This window comes from Apium graveolens, chromosome 5 (genome assembly GCF_009905375.1).
Source record: "Apium graveolens cultivar Ventura chromosome 5, ASM990537v1, whole genome shotgun sequence".
Classification (NCBI taxonomy): Eukaryota; Viridiplantae; Streptophyta; class Magnoliopsida; order Apiales; family Apiaceae; genus Apium; species Apium graveolens.
Window position 1 is genome coordinate 15,001,673 of NC_133651.1, and position 19,494 is coordinate 15,021,166.

At 34.6% G+C, this 19,494-nt stretch overlaps 2 protein-coding genes and 1 long non-coding RNA gene across 3 annotated transcripts; 1 reads left to right on the forward strand and 2 right to left on the reverse strand.

The window, feature by feature from the left end:
- The first annotated feature begins 393 nt into the window (after positions 1–393).
- Positions 394–3,943, forward strand: LOC141723486 (14-3-3-like protein A). Its single transcript, XM_074525305.1, has 5 exons — positions 394–550; positions 1,345–1,847; positions 2,000–2,122; positions 2,825–2,941; positions 3,697–3,943. Exons 2-5 carry the CDS (start codon positions 1,362–1,364, stop codon positions 3,745–3,747), a joined length of 777 nt encoding a protein of 258 aa, XP_074381406.1. The 5' UTR covers positions 394–550; positions 1,345–1,361; the 3' UTR covers positions 3,748–3,943.
- Positions 3,944–4,409: 466 nt separating this feature from the next.
- Positions 4,410–5,230, reverse strand: LOC141723488 (uncharacterized). Its single transcript, XM_074525306.1, has 3 exons — positions 5,077–5,230; positions 4,752–4,873; positions 4,410–4,655 (listed from the first exon to the last, which is right to left on the reverse strand). The coding sequence occupies exons 1-3, from the start codon at positions 5,193–5,195 to the stop codon at positions 4,588–4,590; spliced, it is 309 nt and encodes a 102-aa protein (XP_074381407.1). The 5' UTR covers positions 5,196–5,230; the 3' UTR covers positions 4,410–4,587.
- A 636-nt stretch (positions 5,231–5,866) lies between these two features.
- LOC141723489 (uncharacterized) lies at positions 5,867–8,338 on the reverse strand. Its single transcript, XR_012576287.1, has 2 exons — positions 8,000–8,338; positions 5,867–6,669 (listed from the first exon to the last, which is right to left on the reverse strand). It is a non-coding gene; the product is annotated as an uncharacterized LOC141723489 (long non-coding RNA).
- Between the last annotated feature and the right edge of the window lie 11,156 nt (positions 8,339–19,494).

Below are 19,494 nucleotides of genomic sequence, written 5' to 3' on the forward strand. Positions count from 1 at the left end.
GTATTCTTGTCACAAAGTTTAAAAAAAAAGGTATTTTTATCATTTAATAATTATTGGAAATATACGTTTATTGTACTTTAAAATATGCGTAATAATTAAATGGTCAAGTAATTTATTACCGAGGTAGAATTGAAAATGTTTTCATCCGGACTATTTTTATAAACAAGTAATTTAGACCAGTGTTGTAAAAGAACAAGAAATTGAATCTTCTGGATCCATAATTCACAATTTGCAATAATGTAGGATTTAAATTTTTATCAATTTATTAAAAAAGAAAAAATAAAAAACCGTATGATCTGTTGTAGACGTGTGTGTGTGTAGTGTGGGGTAGGGATCCAGCAGCGGGACAACTAGACAAGCTACATAGTGTTAGGAAACCCGTGAGAAAACAACATAGTATTCACATAATTCATTTTGACCGTCTTAGACAGCTGTCACACTCTTATTGGGCCTAAATCAAAGCCCATTTTATCTCCGTACATTATTTATTCGACAGCTTCACGTCCATTTCTCTTCTCTCGCCTCCCAAACCACAACCTACGATTAAGAGGTATGTTATGTTCTGTTATGATCTGTTCTTTCTAGGTTTAGGGTTTTATTACATCTCATCTTGTCTATGTATGTATAGATCTGTGTAATTTGTGTGTTTAATTAATTGTTTTTACATTTTTTTTGATTGATTTGACTTTTCTTAGGTGCTGCTAAACTGTTTCTCAGTAAAACTGGTCGATCTGTTGATTTTAAGGTTTTTTGTAGGTGTTTTTTAAGTATATTCAAGTTGATTAACTCGTAAAAATTGTTACTTTGATTGATCTGTATATTAATTTTACAACTTTATGATGTAAATGTACTGATAATCAAGGTTTGAAACTAGCTATTAATTTGTTTTTCTTTAATTGTTTATGTTTTGTGATTGATGAATTTTATGTGATTATTCTGTTTTTATTGTTGGTATGTATTTAGTTACAATTTAGATGTGGTATTCATTTGTATTAAAGTTGAAAATTTTAATTTTTTTTGTTATTGCAAGTTAAGTTGTATGTTCTATGTGATTGAGTTGGGTCTAGGCAGATCTTTAAAAATAGCGATTACAAATCATCAGTTATGCTAAAAATCACTTGTTACCATACTACACATGACTTAATGCAAATTGCTGTTTATCATTGCCATTTTGTACATAACTTTTTTGGCTAAGCAAGTTAAGAATTACATGATTCTGAATTGCAGGAGTTTGGATGTAGTTATGTGGGTTTCAATTATCAATATTATGCTTGTAATTTTGGTGATATCATTAGTTTTTAATTTGATCTCTGTTATTAAAAATAAAAAAATTGATTTATGCAGATTATTTATAAGTAAAGATGGTGGCTTCAGATGCATCTCGTGAGGACAATGTTTACAATGCCAAGCTAGCCGAACAGGCTGAGCGGTATGAGGAAATGGTTGAGTTCATGGAAAAAGTTGCTAAGACCGTGGATGTTGAGGAGCTTACTGTGGAGGAGAGGAATCTTCTCTCAGTTGCTTACAAGAATGTCATTGGAGCCAGAAGGGCTTCTTGGAGGATCATATCTTCCATTGAGCAGAAAGAAGAGAGCCGTGGAAATGAAGATCACGTTAACATTATAAAGGAGTACAGGGGTAAGATTGAGGCTGAACTCAGCAAGATCTGTGAAGGGATCTTGAACCTTCTCGACTCACATCTGGTTCCCTCGGCATCTTCGGCTGAGTCCAAGGTGTTCTACATGAAGATGAAAGGCGATTACCACAGGTATTTGGCTGAATTTAAGGTTGGGGCTGAGAGGAAAGAAGCTGCTGAGAGCACCTTACTTGCCTACAAGTCTGCTCAGGTTGCTTTTTCTAAGTCATCTTATTATTTATAACCATGTTGCATTCTTTATTTATATTATCATCCATAACCACTTTGCTTTGTTTATTGAAAAGAAACAAAAGAAAATACCTTTGGTATTATGTTTTGAGGTATATTTTTATCCAATTGTAGGATATTGCTTTAGCTGAACTTGCTTCCACTCACCCAATAAGGCTTGGACTAGCTCTTAACTTCTCAGTTTTCTACTATGAAATTCTCAACTCCCCTGATCGTGCTTGCAACCTTGCAAAGCAGGTATATTCTTACTCTAACCTTTGCTTTCTTCACTTTAATGTGTTTATGCGTCTTTAAGCTTTGGCGAATTGGATCACGGGTAATATTTTATTGTGTTATCAGTGAGGCTTATCCTATTTTAGAAAACAGAAGAAAATCATTTTTTTGAAAATGGCAATTTGTTATATTGTATGGTTATTACAGATGTTGTTCCTGTAATGTAGAATAATGAAAGTATCTGCTATGCATTGTACATTGGACATTGTGGTGCAAAATGATTAATTGATGGCTTGCTGTTTAATAGAATTTGAAGAGAAGTAAATAGAGATTAGGAATATAGTCTCAGTATGAATAGTGTGATATTTATGCTGATCCATTACATACGAGTGTAAGCATGTGAAGGGTACGTTATTCTTTTTGGAATGCTCAAATAGATTCAGAAATTAGCCTTCAGAACACATAAGAGAAAATAAGATATGCCACTTCTCTAATCTTTGAAAGTAGAGGATGTTTTTACCTATCTCTTTATTCTATTCTGCCGCTTATGCTGTTGACCAAATCAAGGAACAAAGTGTAATTCTGGAATTTTGACCTTAAGGTTCAAGCTTTTCTTATGGAAAACTAACAATTGGATGTTTATATATGTATATAGCATGACTTATGCTTTTTCATAGATCTTGAACTTTTCAATTTTATAAATAAGAAGCTGCTTATATGTGGCAGGCTTTTGATGAAGCTATCTCTGAACTGGATACATTGGGTGAGGAATCTTACAAGGATAGCACACTAATCATGCAACTTCTCCGTGACAATCTGACATTGTGGACATCTGATATTGCGGTATATATACTGTCTTTATGTTTCACATTTTTTGCACCTTGCATGACTTTATTGTAGGGATCTTCATGCTTGTATGTGCAATTTGTGCTTGTTCTGGCAGTTTGATTTGTTATTTTGTCATGTCTAACTTTATCTGGTCACTCGTGAATAATTTTAATTATTAAAGCCGAAGTGCTTGGTGCTAGTTTAACATGATAGGACACAATCAACATTAAAACAAAGCTGTGACATGGTCTGAGCGGAACAAAGACTTTAACGATTACAAAGAACGAAGATTATATAAGATTTGCTTAACTTTATATTTAACAAATTTGCCTTGGATTAAACATTTGGAGAAAGAAAAAAATAATATACCAACTTATGTACGAGTGATTTATAGTTGAGGTGGTATAGTTTTGTCAAAATTATCAGTTGCAAATTCAAAGCAGTGGCACTTTGAATTTTCAGGCTCATTGTGTAGCCACATGTTCTGTCTCTAGTAGATTTGTTTCGTATATGAAAATGATATATGAAGGAATAGATAATCAAACAAATTACAGGCCATTGGAGACTTTTGATGCATTTTGCAAGTCCTTGTTATCTTGGATTCATGTACTGCTTGCTTGGTAATTATCTTCCAACATAGTTTTTGTCTGACCATTATGTTGAACGATAATTACCAAGCAAGTAATATATGTTGTAACTGACTAATTCTGATTTTTGTTTGGTTGTAATTGTCTAGTTCTAAATATGTTGTATTGTTTCCTGATGCTTAGGACGAAACTGGGGATGAAATCAAAGAAGATCCCAAGCAATCTGATGAATAGCAAAATTGATGAAGTGGTAGATAGAATTGCGTGCTCCGTCACATTGTGTCTTTAATACAGATTTTCATGTCGCAAGGATTTGAAATTTCTAGTTTGGATTTCAATTGATGATTGATGTTTGTGATTGGGTTTTCTACTTTTTTTTGTCTCTTTTAAATTTGCAGTTATGTTTAGTTTATTTTTCCATTGTTCTTTATTTTTGGTATTGTTCAGCTCTTTGTTTCCTTTCTGGTATTTTTTTTGTTGTGGTTTGGTTGCATGAAATTGGATTAGGGTTTATTCTTTGGGTATTATGTCGTTGGCTAAATTTTTTAGAACTACATTTGGCTGGGTTTGATTATACAGTATTATTCTACTATGTGATCTTATATTATTTCTGAAATTTGTAGTGAAGACTATTAATGACTAAGCATTTCACTTTTTACTCGAACTAGGAGTGCATTTCAGTTTAGCACAAACAAAGAAGAAGCTAAACATGCTATAATAGATACAAGGTTCAACAAAGTCCAAGTGCATAACAAAAAAGTGTTAAAAAATATCTTCAGATTTACATAATTTTGTTTTTATTTTCTTGCATGAAAAGATTAGACCATTTTCATCTAGTTAATTTTTGAAATTTTACTGGCGTATATAAACAACCCCTAGCTATGTTTAAAGGTATATAAACAATCAGATAGTTCAAGGTCTGTAAAGCATACAAATTAAAATGATGAAACTAAGGACATCTTATTTCATGTTAATTATAAAAAAGAAAGAGTTACAGAAACAAAAATGTGTTCTCATCTTGCGTTTGAGGTCTTTGATAATCTTGGATGGTGATTGCCAGCAGCAGGCACTGCCTCATTTCTTGGTCTGATTTCGCGATTCCTCTTTCTCCTTCACCTCGCTCCCTTGACTCTTGTCATATTCTGCATACACATATCATCGTTATCGATCCTCAACAAAAAACCATGCAATTCTTCATCTGAAGAAATTAACACAAGAGAGAAAGAGGGTAGGGGTACCATTAGAATTAGGAGCATTATCCTCTTTGCGACTACCGGGAAGAGTCTGATTTGTACCTCCAAAGCCTTCTTCATCTGACCTCGACGAGTACCCTTCCCCGAACGTATTTGACATCACATCCCTACATTGTTATAGCAGCACCATATCTTAGCAACAGGCATGAATGTATAATAGAAATCATATCTTATCAGGCTCAAAACACAATATTGATCACAATAATAGGTTTTGGCAGCGAATCTTCGAATAATAATATTTATCGCCTATGCTGTTCTTTACTATACGTTACTGCTTAGAATCTGAACAAAAATGAAGAACATTACTTACCCTTTCTCGGTGGTGGGGGGTTTACCAGACTTAAATCTGATACCTACAGCTTTTTGAATCTTTGAGAAGAACATATCTGTGTTTCGTGCTCGAATTAATCTCGCTAATCCGCTCTGCATTTTTTCTAAATGCTGCTAATCTTCTCCTCTGAATTCTTCAATAACAGTTCCAACTGTTCAAACAATATACAATATGCATGTTTAGAATATATATTAGAGGGCTCTGGAGTAATTAGTCCCCGTTCTTCCCCATAACTATCCTGGTCTTCCTCTAGATTTGGAGTTTATTTCTACATGCATCACACGTGTGAGCTATACAACACATGTCCTCATTCAATCTTCTCATATTGTTTTTACTAGTAACAAAATTATATCTTCCAAAACGTTGTTTGTATTATAACAATTTTTATTCTGATTTTTATAATATATTTTTTGGGTTATTAAATTGCACAATTGCACTTGTTTTTCATTGTTCAATTAAATTTGTATACAGATCCTAATCTACTCGACTCTGCTCCAATCATTTTATTTATCTCAACAGTTTTCCAAAATACGTGTTTTAATGGAGAAAACATAACTCTGAAGCATTTCTCCTTGCCCTTTACTTCAAATTTTCCTCTTCTAACTGGGGCCATCCTAGTAAAGTAGGTTCATTTTATATTTTATATACAACATATTCCGTTTTCCGTATTAAGAGTCTAATATTATTTCAAAAAAGAGTCTAATATTCTTTGCAAAACTGAACAATTTGGTCACTAAGAATGATGTTCCAACCATAAGAAAATTGCACATAATGAAGGCTGGATTTTGATTAGGCATGGATGAGTACAGGTACAAACAATTCACAATGCCATGGAATACAAGTATATAGCCAAAATTTTAAAAAAGTTCACAAAAAATTTACAGCTGCGGATAAATCTTCATCTGGTAAACCTTTTACAACATGAAACTTTAAACATTTCCTCTTTAGAGATTTTCCTCTCTAAGAAATATCCTTCCGCCTTCCATATATTTAAGTACTCAACAAGACATCACCTAACACCTCGGCTTCTAAGCAGTACCATTTATCCTACACATAGTATACAACTAAACCTTGACATCCTTCTGGGATACAGGCCAGAGGAGCACAAAAATGATAAATATAGTAACATATAGCTCTTTTGCATGTGTGGGTTTACAAGTGAAAGAATTTGTTTGGCCACTGTCAGAAAAAATCTGAGAATGGATCATTGAGAATGAGGATTCAGATATATACCTCATATTCTGATGTAGGCTTGCATGAATATTTCTGATCGAGGCTAAATTGTGGAAGTTGCACAAAAAGCACAATATTCTCAATAGTAGAAGTGCAAATTAGGGTGATTACTAGCCAGTATGTTGTAACATTCTTCACATGGACAACGGTAATAACATTCTTCTATCCCTCTTCTTTGCAAGTGCCTGCCTAGAATTTCTCAAGCACAAGGGAAGAAGAATCCCAAGGCATACAATGAAAAAGGAAATCCAGAAGTGCCGGAAGTAAAGTGTTACATATGAAGAGACAACAAGGCCGCAAGAAAGTATGGCGAACAAAATGGCCACAGTGACATCAATCCTGCATAAATTTATAATAATCTTTTAGATAAAACATGACCGTATGCATATTAATTTTTTCTAGGATGTCTTATAAAGAATCATAAGTAGATATCTGTAAGGAATTGTATTCCACGAATAAAAAGATTTCCAAAGTTATAAATGTGTGCAGATATTAATTCACTTGTTTAGGATACATATGACTTGGATGTGTTAAAATATGTTGAACAGAGAAGCATTGGTGTAGCTTGATCAAATTCACATTAAAAAGTTCCACACCTAGCCATTATTAATTAGTGTAACTGAAGCAAATTTCAGTGACTGCCTGGGAATAACACTAGGAATTATATTATCAGGAACTGTGCATTATGTGACGAAGTTTGTGCAGTAGCATCTATGCACTCAGAAACTAAAACACTTATTTGATTGCTCATATTGCTTGATATCACAAGCTAATACATCAATAGACATCATTCTCTTTATGCGAAGAAGCCATTGAATAAGCAGAGACACCGGTCACAAGTTCAGATTTTGTTCAACCTTTATCATAAATATCATGCATAATCTAAAAATATGAACCATGATACACTCAATTTAAAACCAAATCATAAGCACTATTGCCAACCAAAAACCAAAACTTCTGTTCTGCCATCACTGCCTTAGCATCAATTGCTCTATAATCACAACCCTCTTTTCGCATATGAAACGACACAGTTAAATATTTATATCACAATTGATCAATGAGCACATCGATCTTTTGTGACTTTAAACTAAAATGCGTTTAATCAATGTTCAGAGGTCAAAATATTCGAGATTGAAATACACATATTCAACATCAAGAGGAGATAGAAAGAAGATCAGTCAAGCTCTATAATAAGTGAGCACATTGATCTTAAATGAAGAAGAATGTGGCCAATGCTTGATATTGGGGTCTCTCTTAGTCCTAATGTAGTTAGAGAATGAAGTCTACTATCATTATGTTCTTCAACTCGTTACGACAGAAACACAATTATCCTCTAATAGTAAACAAGCTTACAACAAGCAAAGCGATAATATATCAAAATATCATCCATAAATGCAATGCAGTTAGACATATCTCTAATGCAGTAAAATTAGTATCACATTCATCGATGATCAATCTTTTAAAAAAAAAACAAAATCTACAAAATACTAAATTTTAAGAGGCAAAAAAATCAAACAATACTTAATTTGTAAAGTCCAGAGTGTCTGGATAAGTAAAACATACACAAAAATGAGAGAGAGAGGGAGAGGGTAGAGAGAGGGAGAGAGGGAGAGAGAGAGACTTGAGAGGGAGGGGGAGGGAGAGAGAGAGAGAGAGAGAGAGAGAGTACCAGGATGTAATTTGGGGTTTAGGAGAGAAGAAGGTGAGAGCAGAGCATTTATGTTGGGATCGGATCTGGTAGTCTCTGAGTTGCTCAGCGAGTTTAGCACGAGTTATCATTGTTATTCTCCGATTCAAAATCAAATTAACTCAGATCGCCGACGAGTTGTTGTCTTTGATATAACACTGATAATCGGTGTGTTTAGATGAGCTATGAGTAAGCGCGATCATTTGGCGAGTCAGATCGGAGCCAGCAGGCAAACACTTCGCGGGAAGATTATCACGATTAAGGGCCTGTTTGGCCACCGATGAATAAGTAGCTTATTGGCTTATAAGTCCGTTATTTCTTATGGACGAGTGTTTGTCGAACTAACTTATAAATTAAATTTATAACTTATAAGCTAATAAGTTGAATATTAGTAACGATGTACTTTTTTTCAATTTATTTTGATTTTTGATTTTTTTATTAATTTTAATTTTTAAATTTATATTTTTAAATGTTAAGTTAATTTAAAAGTCATGAATTAAGATAATAATATTTAAAAATATTTATTTTAGTTCATTTAAATTAAAAAAAAATCTGATTTATAAGTAAAATTAACCAAATATTTATATAACTTATAAGCATTCACGTACTTATCACTTATAAGTCACTTATTTATTTTAAATTATAAATTTTTTATTTTAAGATTTCCCAAACGAGAATTAAGTATTAACTAAAGGGGGGAAATGAATTGAATTTTTAAATAATTTTGTTGGGCTCAAAAGTCAGCTCATGTTCAAACAGCTAAGTCGTGAGCTAAGTCGTGAGTTCAGTTTACTTGTACTTGTAAGCTTGTAGACATGAGAATTGAGTTTCCTATTTTTAACCCAAAAATATAGTATTAAACTATTAATTACCTAGTTAAAAAGTTGTCAATAACTCGTAAGAATTTATGTTCTAGTGGTGTTAGATATATTCATTAGTTATATCCAAAATATTATTTTAAATTTAAACTATTTATATTCAATATAGTTGAAAATAAAATATATATTTAAATTTAAAATATTTAATGACAATATTTTTATTTTTTTATATTTATAATTTTTTTAAGTAAATATTATAATAAATCGGTGATAATGTGACATTTTAAGGGATTGCTTTCCTCTCCCCTAAATAATCGATTTCATTTTTTGTCACCTAAAATTTTTAGATAAAGGGAAAATGGTTGAAAATGAAATTTAGGAATAAAATCTCTAAAATTGTCACGTAGGCACATTATAGATAAGAGAGATAATTCATTGAAATTGCTGTTAACACATTCCTTATAAATATATTAAACAACCAAGTTTAAGATATTTTAAGGGAGGAGAATTATAAAAGGAGCAAAATAAATATCTTATTTATAAAAATTAAAGAAGAGATGAGATAGGGTTATAAACATCTTATCAAACACTAACTCTTAGCACGTATCCATAGGCACACATTGTAAAAATCTTAGATAAAATTATACTGAACAATGTGTTAGATTTCATTTATATTATTGTAATTAAGAGTATCTTGAATGGTGATACCAAAACCTGTTAGCTAAAAAAATGAGGAAATAAAGATTATATAAATTTTGAGCTAAGGAGAAGGTTATCCTGTTAGATATATTTGATAATGTCATGGCTAATATATTTTATGTTGAGCTTTCAGAATCTTACGTGAACATGATAAATCAGTACTTAAGTGTTGATCAGTACTTATACTGGAAGTCAGGACTTAAGGATATCAGTACTTATATTATCAGGAGATAATCATCAGAAGATAGATATCAGAACTTAAGTGCTGAAGGACAATCAGATAAGGACAGTAGCTGATTAAAGGAAAGAAGATCGAGATAAACATAAGAAGAGGTATGCATGAAGAAGGAATTCCGTGAAGAATGGAATACTTGGAAGAAAAGATATCTGATTGATATATTTTAGGAAGCAGAATTATATTCCATATCAATTAGCGATTATCTTGTAACTGTGTAGTATATAAACACAGACATAGGGTTTACACTATAAGTGTTATCATTATTAGAAAAGATTATTCATTGTAACCCTAGCAGTTCTCGTGATATTTGTTCATCACTGAGAGGTAACAGTTCCATACTGTAACAGAGTTTATTGTTTCAATAAAGTTTGTTTTCTGTTACTTAAGTTCTTAAAGTTCGATTTGAGTGTACTATACACTGTATTCACCCCCTCTACAGTGTGTGTGTGACCTAACAATTGGTATCAGAGCCTATCTGTTAACTTACATACAGTTAAAGATCCAAACACAATCATGTCGGACACAGAAACTCCAACTAAGCCTACCACAACTGAGGAACCACCAAAGACACAAATTCAGAGTCGGTATGAGACCATCAGAGTCCCCATACTGAGACCATCTGAATATCCCATATGGAAGGTAAGGATGACCATGTTTCTGGAAGCAACAGATCCAGAATACCTGGATAGAATCAAGGAAGGTCCTCACAAACCAACCAAACTCGCTGTTGCAGTTGCAGGTGAAGCAGCAAAGACCGTACCAAAAGAGAAGAGTGATTATACTGCTGAGGACATAGCATCAATTGCTAAGGATGCTAAGGTACGACACTTACTGCATAGTGCCATTGATAATTTAATGTCAAACAGGGTAATCAACTGCAAGACTGCTAATGAGATATGGGATGCTCTGGAAACAAGGTGTCAGGGAACTGACACAATTAAGAAGAACAGGAAGACAATACTCACTCAAGAGTATGAACACTTTGACTCAAAGTCTAATGAGTCATTGAATGATTTATATGATAGATTTGTCAAACTTTTGAATGATTTGTCATTGGTTGATAAAGAGTATGATCTTGAAGATTCAAACCTTAAGTTCCTGTTAGATCTTCCTGAATGCTGGGATTTGAAGGCAACGACAATAAGAGACAACTACAATCTTGATGAAACAACTCTTGACGAAATCTATGGAACGCTCAAGACTCATGAGCTGGAGATGGAACAAAGAAGCAAGAGGAAAGGAGGAAAGTCAAGGACAGTTGCTCTTAAGGCTGAAGAAGAATTCCACAAAGCAGCTTCTTCAAAGAAAGACAAGGGTAAAGCTCTTTTCATAAAGTCTGATACTGAGTCATCAAGTTCTGAGAGTGATGATGACTCAGATTCTGAAAGGTTGCCTGAGACTGATGCTGATGAGCAGATGATGAAGCTGTGTGCTCTTATGGTGAAAGGAATCACAAAGATTGCATACAGGAAGTTCAGGAAGGGAAAGAAGTTTTCCAGGAAAAGCATAAGTTCTGATAAGAAGAATTTCAGAAGATCTGAAGGCAGAGGAGGAAAGTCTGACAGAGGAGATTACACCAATGTTAAATGCTATAACTGTGGTGAGAAAGGCCACATATCTCCTGACTGCAAGAAGGTAAAGGGTGACAGAGGCAAGGCTCTTGTCACAAAGCAGTAAAGCTGGACAGACACCTCAGACTCTGAAAGTGAGGAGAACTATGCATTGATGGCAAATGCTGATAAAGAAAGTGCTGAGAGCAGTTCTGAAGCTGCTGAAACAAAGGTACCTCAGACTACTTATGCTTTTCATACTGATGATATTAATGAGTTGAGAAGATATCTTAAAACCATGTTTGTTAGCTATAGAGACCAAACTTTAACATGTGAAAGATTAACTTCTAAAAATCTTGCATTTAAGAAGAGGAATGATTTCTTAGAAAAAGAGTTAGTCATGTTCCATCAAACCCAGAAGGATAGAGATGATGCTTTTTATGTTAGGAATGAAGTGCTAAAATTAAATGAATCTCTAAAAACTGAGTTAGAAAAGGAAAGAAAGATTATCAGGACTTGGACTAACTCTGGCAAAACAACTCAAAATTTGCTAAGTAGTGGAAACTGGAAAGAGGGCTTAGGATATGGAGAAGATAAGAATGATAAAGGAACTGAAGAAATTAAGCCTGTTGTTAAGCAAAAGCCAAAGTTTAAACCTGTTAAGTTTGTAACTGTAAAGTCTGAAAATGAGAAATCAGAAGTTAAAGAGGAATTAACTTCTGACAAACTAAAACAGGAAAAGACAGCTGAAGTGAACATAGGCTTAATGACAAAGAAGCAGCTTAAGCATAAGCTGAAAGATGTCAAGAATGCAAACAAGGTAAAATCACCTAGGAAAAATAGGAATGGAAAGGAAGGTGTGAATAAAAGCAATGATTATAAACCTGTTCCTGATGCTCCTAGGAAAACATGTCATAACTGTGGAAGTTCTAACCATCTGGCTTCTTTTTGCAGGAAGAATAAGAATATTAACTCCTTACCTTCAAAATCAGGAGTTAAGAGTCAGTCTGTTAGATACAAACCACAAAATCCTTGTTTTCATTGTGGTAGTTTATGGCATTCCATTTATACTTGTAAGGAATATCATAGTTTGTACTATGATTATTATCAAATAAAACCTTCTTTGAAGAAAGTTTCCATTGTTCCTTCTAGTGTAAATTCTGATTCAAAGTCTGATAGTGTAAGTTCTGATAAGAAAAATGTTAACATAAACTCTGATGCTAAATCCGCTGCAAATGTTAACAAACTTAATAAGGCCAAAGGATCCAAGCAAGTCTGGGTCCTTAAAACTAATAATTAGTGGTCTTTGTGATTGCAGGGCAACAGGAAAAATATTCTAGTTCTGGACAGTGGATGTTCAGGACATATGACTGGAAATAAGGCCCTGCTATCAGACTTTGTGGAGAAAGCTGGCCCAAGTGTTTCTTATGAAGATGGCAACATTGGAAAAATATTGGGATATGGCAATATCAATCTTGGAAATGTCATAATTAAACAAGTAGCTCTGGTCTCAGGACTTAAACACAACCTACTGAGTATAAGTCAAATCTGTGATAGAGGTTATCATGTTGATTTCTTTGAAGAACACTGTGAAATTGTGAGTAAATCTAAAGGCAAAGTTGTTCTGAAAGGATACAGACGTGGTAACATTTATGAAGCTAAGCTTTCAACAAGTACTGATGGCTCTGCAATCTGTCTGTTAAGTAGAGCATCAATTGAAGAAAGCTGGAATTGGCATAAGAAACTCTCTCATTTAAATTTCAACAATATAAATGAACTGGTCAAGAAAGATCTTGTGAGAGGATTGCCAAACACAGTATTTGCTCCTGATGGTCTTTGTGATTCATGTCAGAAAGCCAAACAAAGAAAATCTTCATTCAAGAGCAAGACTGAATCATCAATTCTTGAGCCTTATCATCTTATACATGTTGATCTATTTGGTCCAGTAAATGTCATGTCTATTGCAAAGAAGAAGTATGCGTTGGTCATAGTGGATGAGTTCACCAGATACACATGGGTGTATTTCTTGCACACAAAAAGTGAAACTGCATCTATCTTGATTGATCATGTCAAACAACTGGATAAAATGGTCAAAGATTCTGTGAAAACTTTAAGGAGTGATAATGGCACTGAGTTCAAGAATTTGATAATGGAAGAGTTCTGCAAAAGCCATGGAATAAAGCAGGAATTTTCTGCTCCTGGAACTCCACAGCAAAATGGAGTTGTTGAAAGGAAGAATAGAACTCTCATTGAAGCTGCACGTACAATGCTTGAAGAAGCAAAGCTTCCAACCTATTTCTGGGCTGAAGCTGTGCAGACTGCTTATTTTACTCAAAATGCAACACTCATTAACAAGCATGGAAAAACACCATATGAGATGGTGAAGAAAAAGAAGCCAAATCTGAAATATTTTCATGTATTTGGATACAAGTGTTTTGTTCTCAAGACTCATCCTGAACAGCTATCAAAGTTTGATCTAAAAGCTGATGAAAGAATCTTTGTTGGATATCCACTTTCCACAAAAGCCTTCAGAGTCTATAATTTGAGAACAAAAGTGGTCATGAAATCTATCAATGTCTCTTTTGATGACAAGAAGATCACTGGTCTTAAAGATTTCATTGACCATGATCAGCTGAGATTTGAAAATGAAGACTCATATTCTGATACTGAAAATCCTGAAAGTCTAAGTCCTGATACTGCAAACTCTGATGGATTAAACTCTGATGTTATTGAAACTATGGTGACTACGTTAAAGGAAGATGAACCTATGCAGGGGGAGCATACTCAAGATCCTACCACATCTCAAGAAACATCCGAACATGCATCTGGCTCTTCAAGTTCTGATTCGTCAAGTTCTGATAAGCCAAGTTCTGATAGTGCTGAAAATCTAAATACTGAAGAATCCAACTCAGAGAGCATAGTTTCAGGGGGAGCATCAGAAAATGAAAATGAAGATAGCATGGATCATGGGGGAGCATCCAGTTCTAGAGAAAACCTTCCATCTGCAAGGAAGTGGACAAAATCACATACACCTGATTTGATAATTGGAAATCCTGATGCAGGTGTCAGAACTAGAACAGGTACTTCAAATGAGTGTCTTTACAATTCTTTTCTCTCTCAGACTGAGCCAAAGAAAGTGGAAGAAGCTCTTCAAGATGCTGATTGGGTGCAAGCAATGCAGGAAGAGTTGAATGAATTTGAAAGAAACAAAGTCTGGACCCTAGTGCCAAGACCAAAGAATAGATCTGTTGTTGGTACAAAGTGGGTATTCAGAAACAAAACTGACAGTGATGGTATAATTACAAGGAATAAGGCAAGGCTGGTTGCAAAAGGATATTCTCAACAGGAGGGAATTGATTATGATGAAACATTTGCACCAGTTGCTAGGTTAGAAGCCATAAGGATATTTTTGGCTTATGCTGCTCACAAAAAGTTTACTGTCTTTCAAATGGATGTGAAAAGTGCTTTTCTCAATGGAGAATTGGAAGAAGAGGTATATGTTGAACAACCTCCAGGTTTTGTAGATAACAAAAATCCAGATTATGTCTACAGGCTTGATAAAGCACTTTATGGACTTAAGCAAGCTCCTAGAGCATGGTATGAGACTTTAGCTCAGTTCCTTCTGGAAAGTGGATTCAACAGAGGGACAATAGACAAAACACTGTTCTACCTCAACCATGGAAAGGACTTACTTCTGGTCCAGATTTATGTTGATGATATCATTTTTGGATCTACAAATGACAAACTTTGCAAGAAGTTTGCCAAACTAATACAGTCAAGATATCAGATGAGTATGATGGGGGAACTTAGCTATTTTCTGGGCCTTCAAGTCAAGCAGAATGAGGAAGGCACTTTTATTTGTCAAACCAAGTACACCAGAAACTTGCTAAAGAAATTTGGAATGCAAGATTGTTCAAGTGCATCCACTCCAATGGCCACTGTGACAAAACTGGATAAGGATACCGGTAAATCAGTAGATATTACTGACTACAGAGGTATGATTGGCTCTCTACTCTATCTAACAGCTAGTAGACCTGATATCATGTATGCTACCTGTCTTTGTGCAAGATTTCAAGCAGATCTAAGAGAACCTCACTTAACAGCTGTAAAAAGAATCTTTAAGTATCTTAAAGGAACAGCTGCTCTGGGATTATGGTATCCTAGAGAATCAGATTTTAAACTAATAGGTTACTCAGATGCAGATTTTGCAGGTTGCAAAATTGACAGGAAAAGCACAAGTGGAAGCTGCCAATTTCTTGGAGGCAGATTGGTTTCTTGGTACAGCAAGAAACAAAAGTCAATTTCCACATCAACTGCAGAAGCAGAGTATATTGCTGCAGGAAGCTGTTGTGCACAGATTCTTTGGATGAAGAATCAGTTACTGGATTATGGGTTAACATATTTCAAAATCCCTATTTACTGTGATAATCAAAGTGCTATTGCTATGACAGGTAATCCAGTTCAACACTCAATGACAAAGCACATCAGCATCAGGTACTACTTCATCAGGGAACATGTGGATGAAGGTACAGTGGAATTGCATTTTGTTCCCACAGATCAATAATTGGCAGATATCTTCACAAAACCATTATGTGAAGCTACTTTTACAAGATTGGTAAATGAACTTGGAATGGTTTCAGGTTCTTTCTCTAAATATGCTTAGACTTGTTCTATGTTATCAGACTGTATACTCAGTATTTACAGAATTAATCTCATTGTATATTCTGTGCTTAATTGATAAATGTCTTTAAGTACTGACTGTTGTCTGATATATGTTTCTAAACTCTGATAAGTGATATGTTTGTTCTAGTACCTATTCAATCCTATGAGGATAACTGTGCTAGATACTGACCTAGTAGTCTTCAATAAACAAATGATTCCATGGAAGAAGTAATTATTTCAGTGGAAATCTTATGACACTAGCAAATTCTGATAATTGAGCTTAGTTAAGTTTACTTTGTATATCTTATTACTAAGTCACAAATTAGAATAATGCTACTCATCTGTTAAGTTCTGATACTAGTAAAACTGCTGAATGTACTAAGTGCTGATAAACCTCACTTATCAAAAGAAAATTCAAAAAGATCAAAGAATAAAATCAGGTACTCCTTTGAGATCTAGAGTAAAAATGTGGAAGGGACGACCCAAGTGCATTGCTGGTATTAAGTAAATATGCATTAGAAAAGCAAAATATTTTCTTGGTGACTTTTCACACTCTATGATTACTGGAGAAATACTCTGAAAATAGCACAAATTCTGATAAACAGTCGTGACTCACTTACACTAAGAAGCCACTGTAAAATAGAATTGCAAAAGATGCATAAAATTAGCACAAAACAGTTGAGATGGACTCAAGCATGAACTCATTCATCAGTAGGTTTCAGGACAATGACAGATCTTTAGCAAAATTTTAGTTATGACTTATTTCTAAGATGTACTGAAGTGAATCAGACTTTACTCTTTGTCTGTTTTTAGCTTAATGCACACACTAATCACTCCATCTGAATGATGAAAATTTCTGTGGCGGTCTATGTTATTTTAGATAAACAGTCATGGTGTCATTATTGCACAAATTCTGAGGACAAGTTCTAAGTTACACGATTAAGTTCTGACGTCCATAACTCAGAACTTGTATGAGTATTTACTAAGATGGGCATTCCTTTTTCGAGTTAAGAAATTATGTTCTGATGACTGTTAAGTTCTGGTATAGGTCTAAGTTCTGATTTCTCAGTCTAATCCTTTACTTGGCTTATCTGTGAATAAAATTTGGTAACAGTCTCAGTTCGAACTAGAATATGTTGAAGTGGAAGATTAATAGTCACTATGATTAGGATTAATGGTATTTGTACTTGAACAGTCCACTGTTTCTTGTGTCTTGTGCGGTCTAGACCATGATTCCTCCTTCCAATGACTGTTATTCTTTTTCAAAGTATAGGAAGACGAGGTAAAATTAATTCTACCTTTCAGCATTAAATATCTTTGCGTCTCTTGGCATTCTCTTGCCTATATAAGCAACCACTTCACATCAGTCTTTCCATCACATTCTTCTCACACACTTATCCTCCTTCTTCTGTCAAAAACACAATGGTTCGATACAACATGTTTTTGAACAACCAAACCTTCACTATGGAGCTAAGTTGTGCCGAGTGGCAGCAGGAGTGGCATGTAACAGCCATTCCTGAGGAGATCTGGGATTCTGTCCCACAGGAGGTGCTGACTCACTTCTCTTCTTCTATATGGATTACCATCGCCATCTGGAGCGATTGGAGGAGGAAAGACGGGAAGCTATCCGTCAGCAAGAGCGAATCATACGACTCGCCATCTTGTTCGTCGAAGATAGGAAGAGGAAGATGACTTAATCTTGTCTTCTTCCTGTTCTTCTTCATCCTCAGCTTTGTCAGGCTTCTTAGCTAGGACTAAAGCTGTTGATGTTAGGATTAGGAGCTTAGGGAAAATCTTGTATAAGTACTGATGTAATTTCCATTTCATAAATGTATTGTCTTGATATATTAATGAAAGTTGTTTTTACTTCAAGATTTTATCTCTGAGTTATTTCATCTTGTGTTGATAAATCCTGATTGATGTTCTGATGACCATATATATTGTGTTTCTTATTAAGTTCTGATTCATTTTCAGCACTTACTCCTTTAATTTATCTTGGTCATTTTCATGTGATGTATTTTCAGAATTTCAATGATGCAGTGAAAAATAATTCAATCAGTGCTAACGGTTTAAATTTTGAATTAAAACTATTTCTCTTGATAAATGGAACGGTTTTTCCTTGAAACTAGGCAACTGGGTAAGTAATGATTCCTGTTTTCTCGAGCCCAGTAACTGACCGTTATTACTGCATGTCTGACAGGTGTCCAACGGTAACATTTTTTTTCAGAGTATAAGTACAACAGAGAGAAGATTTCTTTAATCTTTTATTTTCTTTATACTTTATCTCTCTCCTTACTTTTACTCTCATTCTCCTTCTTTCTCACGTTGGTTTTTCATACAGACATTATCTCAAACACCTAACAGGCATACTTGAATCTCAATATTTTTTCACATGGCACCAAAGGATTTAATCATTGATGGAGCAAAGTTTGTTCCAAACAACTATGCTGCAATTCTTGATCATGCTGAAGCTCCATCTGAATTGCACTTTGTGCAAGATCTTCTTGCACATAGTGAGGTTGGGTACGCCTTAACTCAGCCTGAATTATTTTCAAGTCAACAAGTTCTGAGGTTATGGAGGACTGGAGTTTTTGATGATGGTGGTAAACGTGGAACTCCCAGTATTATCTTCCAAGTGGGTGATTCATCCTTTGTAGTCACTCCTGGTATAGTACGCAGGGCTTTACATCTTCCAGAAGATTGTACTTTCTCAATTCCAGAGGACTCAGCCCTTCGGGAGTTAATGGCTGAATTGGGATATGAAAAGAGTCTGACGAAACTTGGACAATTGAAACGGGCTAATATCAGAAGAGAATGGAGTTTCTTCTTTGATTGCATCACCAAAGCTTTTGGGAACAAATATTCAAATTTTGATGCTATCCCAATTCTGAGTCAGCACATAGGGTATGCTATTATTCATCAAACTCATTTTGATGTTGCAACTGGAATAATTGGTTTTATTGGGGATAGGATGACAGAGGATCGAGATGTTGTTTATTTTGCTAGATTCTGTCAACTTATTTACACTTACTGTACTGATGAACCTCATTTAGTCAGCACTCAAACCCCACCTTTTAAGGTTGTAAAATGATACTTTAATGACCTGGTAAATGCTGATACTACGAAGAAAGTGGTTAGACCATTACAGATTCCTAAGTCTGTAAAACAGATCCTGGTAAATGCTGATCCTGATACTTATAGATCTGTTTACTCTGATGTCCAACCACCTCCAACCACCCAAAATCCATCAACTTCAGTACCTACCTCTCATTCTACTCAACCTACCCTCAGAACTTATCTCAAATCCTATCTCTCCACTTCATAGACTGCTCAATCTTCTTCTTCAGCACCTACTGTGAAGCCTACATCCTCTAAGCCAAAGAGAACAAAGACTGTTCCTCAAACACCTCAAAAGAGGAGAAGAATTACTTTGAGAGATGAATCAGATTCTGAGGAACAGATTCCTTCTTCAGAACCTGTGGTGAATGAAGCTGAGAAAGCAACTTCTCA